The sequence below is a fragment of the Scomber japonicus genome, chromosome 19 (genome assembly GCF_027409825.1).
Source record: "Scomber japonicus isolate fScoJap1 chromosome 19, fScoJap1.pri, whole genome shotgun sequence".
NCBI lineage: Eukaryota > Metazoa > Chordata > Actinopteri > Scombriformes > Scombridae > Scomber > Scomber japonicus.
The window spans coordinates 21102929-21115718 of NC_070596.1; the positions used below are offsets into that span (position 1 = coordinate 21102929).

Here is a 12790-nt window from a genome sequence, read left to right on the forward strand (position 1 = left end):
CCTGTCAAATAGTGTAGTAAAGTAAGAGATGTAGCAGTAAACTTAAGTACCTCAAAATGATACTTTTACACATATCACATTGTGAGAGTGAACCAGAACAGTAATAATGAGTGCAGTGAAACCAAAACAATGAGCTGAAAGATGTTAACACAGAAAGGGGAGCTTCAAAGTTAAGTGATAATTATCAGTGGATTTCTAATACGGACAAAAAAATATTGGTTTAGAGCAGATGTCAGTAGGATATTTGAGAAAAGTTGGGGGGTTTTGGCATTGCTCTTTGCCCAAAGTAAGACGCTGCATGTAGCAGAAAATTGCCAGAAATTAATTTTGCCAGAGACTTGCCCAGATATCTGTTCCCTTGAAACACCATATGAGCACTACTTCTGTGACTTTACAGTCATGTTTGCCAAGATCCACAGTTACCCCCTAATGGGACAACATGCCAAATTGAAGAATTTAGCACTGTGGGGGCTTATGCTGTGCTCTAAACAAAAATGAAGCCACAGGGAGAGTGTGGAAACATTTCCCAACAGTCTTTCTATAATTGCTCTTAGTTACCTGTTAGCGAGCAGCTGTGAAATGGTGCCTGAAGGTGACGTGAGAGTAATGGAAAGGTCGCCACGACGACTGTGAATGATGGTAACACGGACAACGACATGCTCCACATAAACAACGTGCTGCAGGGACTTGCTAGAGCAGCCTCCAGACTCATACACGGATGTCAACACTGAGCCTGGATGAATTGTTCTGTCATGAGACGGGGGAGAAGAAAAGAATTAAGAGACACAGTGAGAGGCAGATAGATAAGAGACGAGCCAGAAAACAAGAGGCACAAGAGAGAGTTACAAGGAAAGGAGCAGCAAAGAAAATGACAATCATTAAAGTGTGTGAGAATCAGTGTGAGAGAAAGCTATGTGAGACAGAAATAGATAAAGTGTGATAAAAGGCAAGGAATCAAGGGAAGCCCCGACTCAAAGTGGAGATCTCTTGCAGTGCGGTTGGTGTGATACCTGCTCAGCTGGAAGGGAGCCTCCTCCACACACACATGCTGTGAGGGGACCTGTTTCCACCACTCAGCCTGCTTCACCAGGCTCTCAGCATCTAGCAGGCCAAAGCCGTACAGGTGGCTCACTGATAGACACACACACACACACACACACACACACACACACACACACTACACATTAGCTGGGACATTAAAGTCTATAAAAGACTTCTTCACACACTCCTGGGACTTTGTAGGCGTTTATCACTGTTCTGCTCACAATATCTCATTAGTTTGTATGCTCACTGTTGTACAATTTCCCTTTGAGAGAACATTTGCCAAAATATGCTTATCAAGAACTCTTTGCTTTGTTCTTCTTTATTGTAAGATTTCATAGGATTGCATTGAAAAGACATGATGTAATTGTTCGTTTTCTCCAGGCAAATATCGAAAGTAAAGAATATGAATTTAGAAATGAAAGGGAATGTATAATGCACATTTCCAGGTCTATATTTTTATTCTGGAATATTTTTGCATGATTTACAGTTTTAAAAAACGTATTTATTTCATAGTGGCCTTTTATGCAGCCCCTCAGTTCAGCTTCTGTCTAAAACAGGCAGTTTATAGCCCCTGTCTCTTTAAGTCGCCTCTCCCGATGAGCCTACTCTGTTGTGGTTGGCCAGTTTCAGGAGGCTGCCCCTTGGTAGACTTCTGGCAGCTCAGGAGGCTTTTTGGTCTGTGGCTTGCAAAGATAATCTCTACATATGTGAACCTCTATGAACTATGACCATGTTTAACAGATATATCCAACATCCTACCAATTTAAAAATAACAGAAAAGCATGATATTTCCCCTTTAATCAGAGATGCAACGGGATTACCTTTGTATCCAGCTCCATTTACAAGCCAGTCAGAAGCAATAAGATGATGAGTTTTTGATGTTCTGACAATAATGTGCTGCACATCCCTCCAGGTTAGCAAGGGGCTGTGAAAAGGTCAAACATAGAGAAACATCATTCTTACATCACCTGGTGTCTGCATGTATGGATCTATTGTGTGGGAGAGCTGCATACTTGGCATCCAAAGCGAGAGCGATGACACCTGCCGCTATGGAGGAGGACAAGGAGGTCCCTGATTTAGCTCTGCTACAGCTCTGCTGTGGACCTAAGGTCACCTGTCAAGGAAAGCACCTTTTTAAAATATTTCATTTTAATTTAATATCTAAAAATTAAAAAATCTCCTGTTATTACACAGAATTGTGCTTTTCTGCTTAATTCAATGGCATTAATGAAGTAGACAACACATGACAAAACCTAAATTATGATAATGAAGATACATATGGAGTTTGCCGGGTGCAAATGACTGTGTTGTTGGTATGTTGTTAAGTATGCAAACAAAGAGATTCTGACATGGGAAAGCACAGGTAGACAACTCCTAAGCCTGAGGCCAGAGGCCCTAAGTGTTCACCAAATTTACACAAATTAAATAATGCAAAGTGAAAGAAGTATCTGCCATCAATAAAAGTAGGTCATTACATATGCCAAGCAAGTAAATGTCTTCCCACATTAGGAAGCTTGTCATTTGGCCATTTGTCTATGCCTTAAAGCAAAGTGGAACTGCCTTTAAACACAGTTCCTCTAATGCTTTTAATGGAAATATAGGCTCAATATTATTGTTGAAGTAAATTAAAGTGAATGGGAAACATTCATTTCTCAAAGAAGGTAACACCTAAAGTGCAAATTTCTCTTATTCACTTCTCTGTCATGTGAGTTTAAAAATGATTGCCCTACTGCACCAGGAACAAAGTTCATAGAGTGTATGTCTGGGGTGTATTTGCTTGATTGACAGGTGTCTCAGACTATCACACTCAACTGCAGTAGTTGTCACTTGCTTGCCTCCAACACTGCTCCCCTTAAGCCTACAACTCATTTACCAAATGTGTATTTTTTGGCTTTAAGCAGCCGGCAAGAAATTGGCAGTGATTGTTAAATCCAGCCACTAGACTACTAAAACATCCCTTAAAGGCCAACGGGTACAAAACTTATCATCAAAAATTTGTTGGTCATAAAATTTTATTATCAAAAGAGATAAAAACACCTCTGCAAATATATCAGAAATGCCTCTCTGTGGGGCATTGAGAGGCTGTTACGCCCTCAGAGGCTTGAAAACAAAATATTTGCAAAATTAGTTTCATAATGCAACACATCATCATTTATTGCATAATCTGTTTGCTGCTGCAGGAAAAGCAAAGACTGTCTACCACGGAACTATTCTTGGATGGACAGATGTGATCCACAGTACTTTTCTTTATACATTTCAATATTTAGAGTAATAGGTGTGATTTTAATAGATTAGATTTCAAGTAAACATTAATTAATTCCTAATTAATCATTAAAAATACTATTCTTCATAAATATTGCATTGTTCAGTATGATTGCCTTTAGACAAACTTCACATTTTGCACATTAGGCTCTCCTGCTGTGTGCCCATTTAAAAGACTCTTCAGGTTAAACTAGAAGTTAGTTGGGATGATTAATTAGAAGTTTACCAATTTGACACTCTCTTTTTCCTTTTTGTACCAAATGACACAGGCTTTGAAAATGATTAAATCTCTCCTTTATAACAGCAAAGAAGCAATGTGCAGAGTGTTCTTGCAGGCAATAGAGCAGAGGCAGATATTCATTTATGGATCCTACTTATTGCACACCTTCATTTAGATGAAGTTCTGAGTGAATAATAGGTAAATTCGTGTACTTCCATTACTGACACCGATTTATCTTAGCAGAGTAATGGTGTATCTTATAGTACTGTACAAATATAATGAAGATATTTTTTTATGCTTCTCACAGCCTCTACTCACCACTTCCTCTGTCTCCCCACCAGTGTAAGCTGTTGCCAGTGTGGATGAGCACTGCTCCAGGTAATCTGGCTGTCTTCCACGCCCTGTGCTACTGCTGATAGAGATAGTGTAAATACTGTTGCTGTAGCCATCACATGAACAGTGGTCACCTCTTCGCCCTCCATTTCCCGTCGCCCAGACAAAAACAGAGCCCCTCCCGTGCCGGCCCTGAGATTAATTGGGGAAGCAGACAGAGGTGATTAATTTATTAATGATATTTACACATTGATAGGGAGGAAAAGATAAGCCCTTAAAGTAAAACAAACAGCTGCAGGTGGCTCACAGACGTAAACAAACATTCTTCTCAAAGATGGCACAGCTGAGACCAGATGCTGTTGTGTCGGCTTTGCTAAGACTGTGCTTTTTCGTTTGTTACTTATGTAGTTTGATTGTGTTCTTTCACCTCCCAGTCATCTGCTCTAATAACCTATGACCCCAACACACTCCTAAACCTTGTAACTAGAACTACACCTTTTTTCTAAAGTTAAACATGAGAGCCCTACTTGGCTGAAAGAGATCCTTTGGGACATGGATCCTAACAATAGAAACGAGACTCTGCAGAGAGGCAGAGAGAAGAAACACAGAGGGAAACATTCTGGGGTCTGAAACAGACTGCAAGTGGGAGCACACTGTTCAGACCTGCTCAGTATTCTGCTTGCAAATGTTCAATCCTTAGATAACAAGCTCGATGACATCCGGGCGCCAGGTCTGATTCCAATGGGACATGTGGACATCCTTTGTTTCACAGAGTCATGGCTCTCCCCTGCGGTGTCGGATCATGCCATTCAACCAACTGAAACATTAATTGTGTTTCGCATGGGAAGGACAGAGGAATCCAGCAAATCTAAAGGTGGTGAAATGTGTATCAAGAACCAACAACAGCTGGTGTGATCCAATGACTGTTTCTGTTCTGCTGTGCTGCAGCTTGCCCAACCTTGAACACCTAGAAATCCTTTGTCACCCTCTCTATCTACGATCATCACCATACCATTAACATTCCACCACAGGTGAAAACGGACACTGCTCTGGCCACATTACTTGGTACTATCAACAAACATTATGTTGAACTTTTTCCAACATGTTCAACCAAGTGTGGTTTTTGGTAAGGCTGATCAAGCTTCCATCTTCCTTATTCCAAAATATAAACAAAAGCTAAGACAGGAAGCCCCAGGTATTGAGGGAGGTCAGACGCTGGTCTACTCAATCAGAAGCCATAGTACAGGATACGCTGAGTGACATGGACTGGGACATGTTCAGGGCAAACTTTGACGATGTTGACGTGTTTACAGAAGTAGTGATGTTTTTCTAACCAGGAACAACCTAATCTTCCACTCAACCCTCTTGACTTCGGAAAGGGGTATTATGTGCACCTGTTGTTCATTGATTACAGGTCAACATTCAATATAATTGTTCCCTCAGACTGGTTGCTAGGCTCTGAAACCTGGAGTTTAACTTCTCACTTTGCACCTGGATCAGAGGATTCTTGATTGGAACCTGTACCTCCAGCAACTGAAACCCCAACACTGGCACCCACCAAGGCTGCGTCCTTTGCTCTAATGCCTTTACACCTATGATGGCATAGACATGAATTGCTTCCACACCAATATGAAATGTGTGGCAGGCCTGATCACTAGCAACAACAAGACAGCCTATCTGGATGAGGTGCTACCAACATGGTGTAAGGACAACAACTTGGATTTGAATTACTCCAAGGCTGAGGAGATGGCTATAGGCTTCAGGAGGAAGAAGCAGAGGATCCATTACACACCACTCTGGATCTACAGGACCCTGGTGTAGAAAGTGAGCAGCTATATTTTTACATATAATTTTTAACATTTGTTGGGGTTTGTTGCAATTTCATTTCACTGCTGTTGAACATGGACAATTATGCATGTGACAAATAACTCTCCTGAATCTTGAACACAAAGCCAAAAAGCCTTTTTCTCCCTTTTTCACACACAAACTCTTCTTTCACTCTTATTTTTTCTCTTACTGTTTGAATGCCATTCTGTAAAGCAAGACGAGTCAGAGGCCCAGGTCCCTCCAAAGTGGCACCATCATCTTCTGGCCCCCAGCTAGCTAAGTAAATATCAATATAATGTGGTCTGAAGCTCAGTGATTGGGCCTCCACGATGTCTGTCACATCTCCATCCAGCATGCGGATGCCTTGAGGTAAAAGTTGCAGAAAAGCAATTATCATATTTGAATCTGTTATATACAAGACTATGACCTACAGAAGTCCTTCAACATGCTATTGTTTTCATGTCGTCACATGAAACTCACCGCCTATCCGTGCATGGAAAGAGACTCCAATCGTGCACTGAGAGTTATTTGCAGCTGCCGAAACCATCCCGGCACACTGAGTCCCATGGCTTCGGAGAAAGGAGGAGAACATCAGAACACGAGGTTAGATGCATATGCATGAGGACAAGACAGGCTATTTCCGTTACATCAAACCAGTGAGAAGACAGAATTCAGACTGGGGAATTTGCATATCCATATATGCATGTAATTACTGAAAAATGGAAAGGAAAAGCATGCATTAATTAGAGTTGGAATTATGATGGGAAAAAGAAAAAAACAGGTGCAAAAAGGAATCTAGAAATAAGTAAGAAGTTCTCACTTGTTAGCAGCATTTTTGGAATGATTTGGAGAGGGATCTTGGTCTTGTCCGTTTACATCATAGCTGGCGAGAGGATCCTGAATCAGATGGATAGTAAGTAGCAGCACATAACAAAATGCCAGAGGTTATCTGTCTCTGTTTCATCAGACAAATCACAAAGAGCATTATTCACCAGTCCACTCGACAGTTAAGTGGATCAGACGTTTAATGTCCATTCCAATACTCTTAGCCAGCCTTTCCAAACCTTTGGCCCAAAATCTCTGCCCACAATATCTGTCTCAGCTATGCACTCTTACACTAAGAGCCCTGCCAAATTGCTTATGATTAATGTCCCCTTCCTGAGAAGAGCATCCCATCCCAGGGCACTTACATAATTTGGCTTCAGATCCGGATGCTCTTTCTCAATGCCATCATCTAGGACAGACACCACCACACCCTTCCCAGTATACCCTCTCCTCCAGGCCGCCGCAATGTTCATATAAGACTGGCAGCCTTTGGACTCATCACTGCAGAGCTGTGGAGCAAATAGTGGGACATCCAATTTAGCCCTTGGGAATCAAGAATAAATCAGGGTCTATTTTAGGCTCTGCCTGTCTGGGTTTGTGTGTCTATGTTTCAGACTTGTGCTTAGTAAAGGGTAAAAAAAATCTGACTCACGATGTACCACAGGCTATTCCACATTTTGTCGTTTAAGTACACTGTCTGGGTGTGGTTGGACTGAAGAGGAGCACCAAGAGTGTGTGTGGGCTTCATATCAGTGGAGTAGATGTGACTGGTACTGAGGTTTCTCTTTGCTCTTCTGTGGACCACCTGCTGTTGGAGCCATTCCACCTTAAAAGGAACACAGTGGGTACTTGGGTACTTATACAGCTGTTATTAGACATTATATGTAGTGTTCTTTTGTATATGAATACACTCAAAACTCCATTTATCTGCAAATGTCCATTGACTAAATAGATATTTAGCAGATGAATGGACTCAAACATTGGCCAACTTAATGGATATTTAGTCAGATTAATGGACTAAAATTCTGGCTAAAATAAATATATGTTAAGTGAGCCAACATTTCCCATTTATCTGCAAAAATAAAATCAAATTTTGACTTCTGCTGTACTTTATTGCAAATTGGGTCTCATTTGCATAGTTTTGATTTCTATCCCTTATAATAACAACACTGTACTCAGACAAGTAATTGAAATCTGGGAACATGGCAACATTGCTATATCAACATTTATTGGTTTAAGAAAGAGGAGCAGTCAGATACCAAGCCAAGTTCAGTCAGATTATCAAAGTCACTTTGTGTGGAGGTAAAAATGAAAGTCGGTGCACCTAAAATGATGGTAATATAAAGCTGAAATGAAACCACTACTTCCAGAGTCTCTTCCAGAAGTAAGAACATTTAATTCAAAATTACTCTTACATTTAAAAATCCAGCCTTAGAATATAGCCTTCAGGTGCTGTTTGGTTAAAACAAACTGGTGCATTAGTAGTTTGTTTCATCATCCAAAAACAGAGAACAAGAGAACAGAAGCAGTCAAGAAACGTCTTGAGACAGAGAGGGGTATGACATGCAACAAACTAACATTAGCTCCATGAGTTGTTTGAAAAGGCCAGCTCTCACTAAATAATGTCCCAATGTTTAATTTTGTTACTGTATTGCAGGGAAGTATGATCATGAAACACAGTCTTGTGGGTGAGTTCAGTTGAGCAGAAAAACATGCACTTAGTGTGATAGCAGGGTAGGTCAAACTTTAACAAGGAAGTCGGGTCTGTAAACTGAGGCAGTTTGGTTCTATTCCAAATTAGTTCGAGTAACCTGGGGGTTTGTTAAAAACCTGCTTGATTCTCTGATTACTCTGATTTCTTTTTAATGGTTATGTCGTCACATTTCCAGACCTCAGTAATTAACTTAGTAATTAAATGTTCTCATTACTGACAGAAATAATGGACATAAATAAGATCCAATTCAGGATTAACCACAATTATCATTTAAATGTGGTGTGTTATACTGGACATTTTGTTCCTCTTTGGTAATGACTCTTGGCGTCTTTAGGTTGGGCGGGTGTATGAGTGTGTAAGGGTGAGAAGGTGAGAAGATGAGTGTGTGTTTGTGTGTAGGTGGGGCCAGCACATGAGCGTGTGTGTGTGTGTGTGTGTATGTGTGTGCGCTAATGTGTTAGTATTTGGAGTTAGGGAGGGGACTTGCTGCTGATTAATAATCTAGCAGTCTTCTAGTTCTCCTCGTATCCCATTACTATACCTTGATCTCCATGGCGACGCTAACAGTCACCTCTTTGTTGGACACAGAGGACCGTTTCGCTGTCTTGTGGTGGCGAAAACTGTAATAACTCTTCAGGTCTCCAACCTGCCGAAACAGATATTGGATCAGCAGAATATAATAATGTTTTTTTTTCAGGTGAAGGTGTGTTGCTCATGCTGCTCTGTAACAGTACTAAACAGCTGCTAAATTATGAAACTGCAGTCGATATCTTTCATTAAGGAGGCTACCTTACACCTGTGATAGTTTTTCAAGTGAGGGCAACCTGAGCCACAAGAGTCCAGCCAAACTGCTGCTCCTAAATGGGTGTGTGTGTGCCTCTATAGGCCCACATGTGTGTATTTGTGTCTATAATGCCATGACGTAAGCGTGATTTTTACCCATAAATTACCCAGAGCTCCACTGGGTAATTTATGTTTAATAAAAAAGTGTCATAGGTTGGTCATTTTCTGTGAATGACAAGAATAAATTATGGTCGTAATTTATTCCCTGATAGCTCTGTTGTGAAATTTAAGTCTTGTTTTCTGAGTCTGTTCAGTTGAATCTCTCTGGTTTATAACACTATAGTGAAACATGGACCTGCAAGTTTCATTACAGCTCCCACCCTGAGGGAGTACATGTGTGGAGTTTTATGAGCCTGGCCTCTATAACTTGCAATCTGTTTTTTTTTTTTTTTTTGCTTTATTATTTATTGATGTTATTTTCATTTGGTCATTCTATGGGTCCATAAAAAGTCTTGACTTATTGATCTCTTTTTTATTATTATTTCTTTCATATGCACGTGTACTGACTGAATTCTTTGCAACATTGATTGAAATGGCAATAAAGTGCTTGGTTCTTTGAGGTTAAGTGTTTGGATAATTAATGTTACATGCTCAGGGTCATGGGAATGAAATGAGGGTCAGGGGTGAGAGAACAAAATGTGATTTTGGCAGCTTGGTATCCTTCTCACACCGATGAACATCCCAACAGGCTTGTAGATGAGCAGCTGCTGACTGCTGATGTAAAAAAGTTTTCCAGGACACTGCATAAGCTTTTCTATATTGTATGATTAACTTATATTTTAACTTCAGTTTGCAGTTCAGTCCTGCTTCAACTAGTAAGGTTTATTACTCTTTTGAATCACTTTGAAACATATACAATGCTGCGGATTAACACTAGCAGATAATATCAACATTTTCTTAAAGCTTTAACAAAATCTTTACATTCCTCTCATCTATGTAAGCCAGGTGGTTGTCAGTGAACTAGAAACATGACATTCATTGCACATAATGTCAAAAACTTTAATAAAATACAATGAATGTTATTTGCAATAATATTAGTGATATATGACCTTCCAGATGTAGAAGTAATTGTAATTTTCAATGTGAATTCTCTTATTAAATCTATATAAATTCCAATGTTACTATTAACTATCATAATGTCAGTTTTGTAACCATATTTTGTGCATCTGTATTTTGTCTGCATTCGTTTCTTGTCTTGCTGTATGTCTTTTCAATAGGATGTAGCCTACGTTGAAACTCAAGGCCTAGACTGAGCTTCTCTATAGGCCCACATAAACAATGACAGACTTGAGATGAATAAGTCTTATACAATAATAAAGAATTGAAACTTTGACAACTGTTGAGATTATGGGTAAAAATGCTTGCTATGTCCTTGTCAAACGGGCTTATTTATTTGTTTGATCACACTTACCTGACCCATATTTGTGAATCCATATTTCTCTGCTATCCTGTCCACAGACTCAAGGTCTCCACTTATTCTTACAGCCCAATCGTTGGTGTAAATCGTTGCTTGACAGAACTGGAGGACAGTTCCCATCCATAGAGCAAAAAACCTCACCATAACTGGTGGAGATAAAGAGCCTCTCTCCAATTCAGATTCTGCACAGGTGTTTCATGCGTTGTCCCTGCACTCTGTTCTCCTGCTAAACGTGTTTGTCATTACAGAAAGGTTTCATTGAAAATTGACGTCCACTGGTGTGAAGATTGCTTCGTTAATTAACAGATTTCATCAGATGTTCTGCAGGATCCTTGTCGGTTGGAGTTATCGGTCTGACTTGACTATCCTTCACTGGGAACCGGCAGCTATCAGATTACTGCTTCAATATGGGAGCCAGGGATCAGCTAGACAGTGTCCTTTATAGAGACCAAACCTGTTTGTTGCAGCTCAAAATGTCCTTAAGGTGCAGCTTCATCTGTATGTAGCAGTTTAATCAAATAGACCATCTTTTTCCATATTAGTTTACCCTGCTGTTAAAAAACATACAGTATGTTCATCATATCTAAAAAAAACAACAACAAAAAAACAATACCTATCATGTTGGATGGATACTGCAAATTACAGTAAATTTGTAGATTAGTGGATCATCATCCTTGTAAGCATCAATAATTAAACATGTTTGCAATTATACAAGAAGCTAAATATGTTCATACATGTTAATTGAATATTATATTGTAATGTGGATGTATGTCTGGTAGAGATACACATTAAATACTTTAATTAAGTAAAAATGACACTGCCTTTTAAAGTACAAGTATTTAATTACAGGTAAATTGAAAAGTATTTACTGCATAAAGTACATACCTATAATGTATTAGTGGCAGAAAATATTTTATTGTTGCATATTACATAATATGCATCAATGTGTAATATTGTATTGTTCATTTGTAACTTGATTACATGCTATCTTAAGTCATGGAATCTATAATTATTCATATTTTGTGAACCAATATGTTTTGGATTTCAAATCTAGCTGTCAGTTCAAGTAAAAAGTGAAGTAAAAGTATTTTAATATTTTACTGACATAAAAAACTAAATTTGTATGTAGGTACTACGTAGAACACAACATTAGCTTAAAAAGAAAACTTAAAGGTAGAATATGTAGAATGAGCAGAACAACGCCATCTAATGTCTCGAGATCGTAGTCGCAACAACCAAAAAGTAATTCCAGCAGTCGGGTTGCCAGGTCCGGTGCCGGATTTTATTTTAGCTCTAACTCTGTAAATATACCACTTTATCCACATGTCTAACCTTTTTAGGCGAGAAAGTAGCCCTTTAGATCCACAGTGTGACGCTAATTTGTCCAAATAACATCTGCTTAAAGTTTTGTTCCTGCGAATTCGGAGCCACTCAAGTTAGCCGTAGCGAGTAACGCACTTCCGGTCATTTTCACAAAATAAAACACCCGTTGCCCTTTATTATTAAGAAAACCATAACGATAGAGTTGGTGCTTTTATTTTGAAAACAGGAAGCGAACATACCCTCGCTGTAACTGACTTGAAACCACCGAGGTATATTACATTGTAACGCCAGTGGGAGTAGCAGCAATGTCTCTGCATGTACTGCCTAATCCTAAACACCGATTGGCTTGTGTGTGGTGTCGTCAGAAGCAGAAGAGGCTCACGGTCGTAAACATCTAGTCACGTGTACTCTGAGATGGACGCGCAGGTCAGGAAATGACGTAAACGGACCGTATATGGTTTGTTATTTGTGTTATTACATTACGTGTTGGACTAAATACATGGACATATTGAGGAAAGTATTTCGGTTTTATGGAAACGGATTTCATATTTCACAAGAATGGATACTTGGCGAGCTGTACAGAAAGTCCTGAGTCATAAGATGATCGTTGTGGATAAAGGGAAGACTTTGAAGGTATGTAGCATTATAGCTGTTCTTACTTTAGCTAAGTGGCTAGCCGAGCTAATCGCTAATACTATTACAGCTGTGAGCAACCATATAAGTCGTGAGTGGTCTTGAATGAATCAGAACAATCTAAGCTTTCCAACAATGTACGGCATGATTTGTTTAAGGGTTGGTGTTTAAAACATTCAGAAGAACGTATGGCTACCTCCTAACATCCGTCCCGTCCCGTGAACGGAACAGCGTGCGTTAAGAGGTTAATGATCAAATATCAAAATCCGAATAGCGTCAGAAAGTCAACCCACTCTCCACATTTCCATTGCTACCGTTTTGATACTTCATGGTACACAAACAAATAGCA

At 39.6% G+C, this 12790-nt stretch overlaps 1 protein-coding gene across 1 annotated transcript in view; it reads right to left on the reverse strand.

Moving 5' to 3' along the window:
* Window positions 1–10629, reverse strand: part of pcsk5a (proprotein convertase subtilisin/kexin type 5a) — a 28580-nt gene extending 17951 nt beyond the window's left edge. The window contains exons 1-12 of the mRNA XM_053339492.1: window positions 10480–10629; window positions 8767–8871; window positions 7164–7337; window positions 6877–7020; window positions 6507–6583; window positions 6167–6255; window positions 5877–6049; window positions 3845–4051; window positions 2058–2158; window positions 1866–1969; window positions 1011–1131; window positions 559–747 (exon numbers count right to left, since the gene is read on the reverse strand). Of these exons, the coding sequence (XP_053195467.1) occupies window positions 559–747; window positions 1011–1131; window positions 1866–1969; window positions 2058–2158; window positions 3845–4051; window positions 5877–6049; window positions 6167–6255; window positions 6507–6583; window positions 6877–7020; window positions 7164–7337; window positions 8767–8871; window positions 10480–10629 (1634 nt within the window). The remainder of the gene's footprint in view (window positions 1–558; window positions 748–1010; window positions 1132–1865; window positions 1970–2057; window positions 2159–3844; window positions 4052–5876; window positions 6050–6166; window positions 6256–6506; window positions 6584–6876; window positions 7021–7163; window positions 7338–8766; window positions 8872–10479) is intronic.
* Between the last annotated feature and the right edge of the window lie 2161 nt (window positions 10630–12790).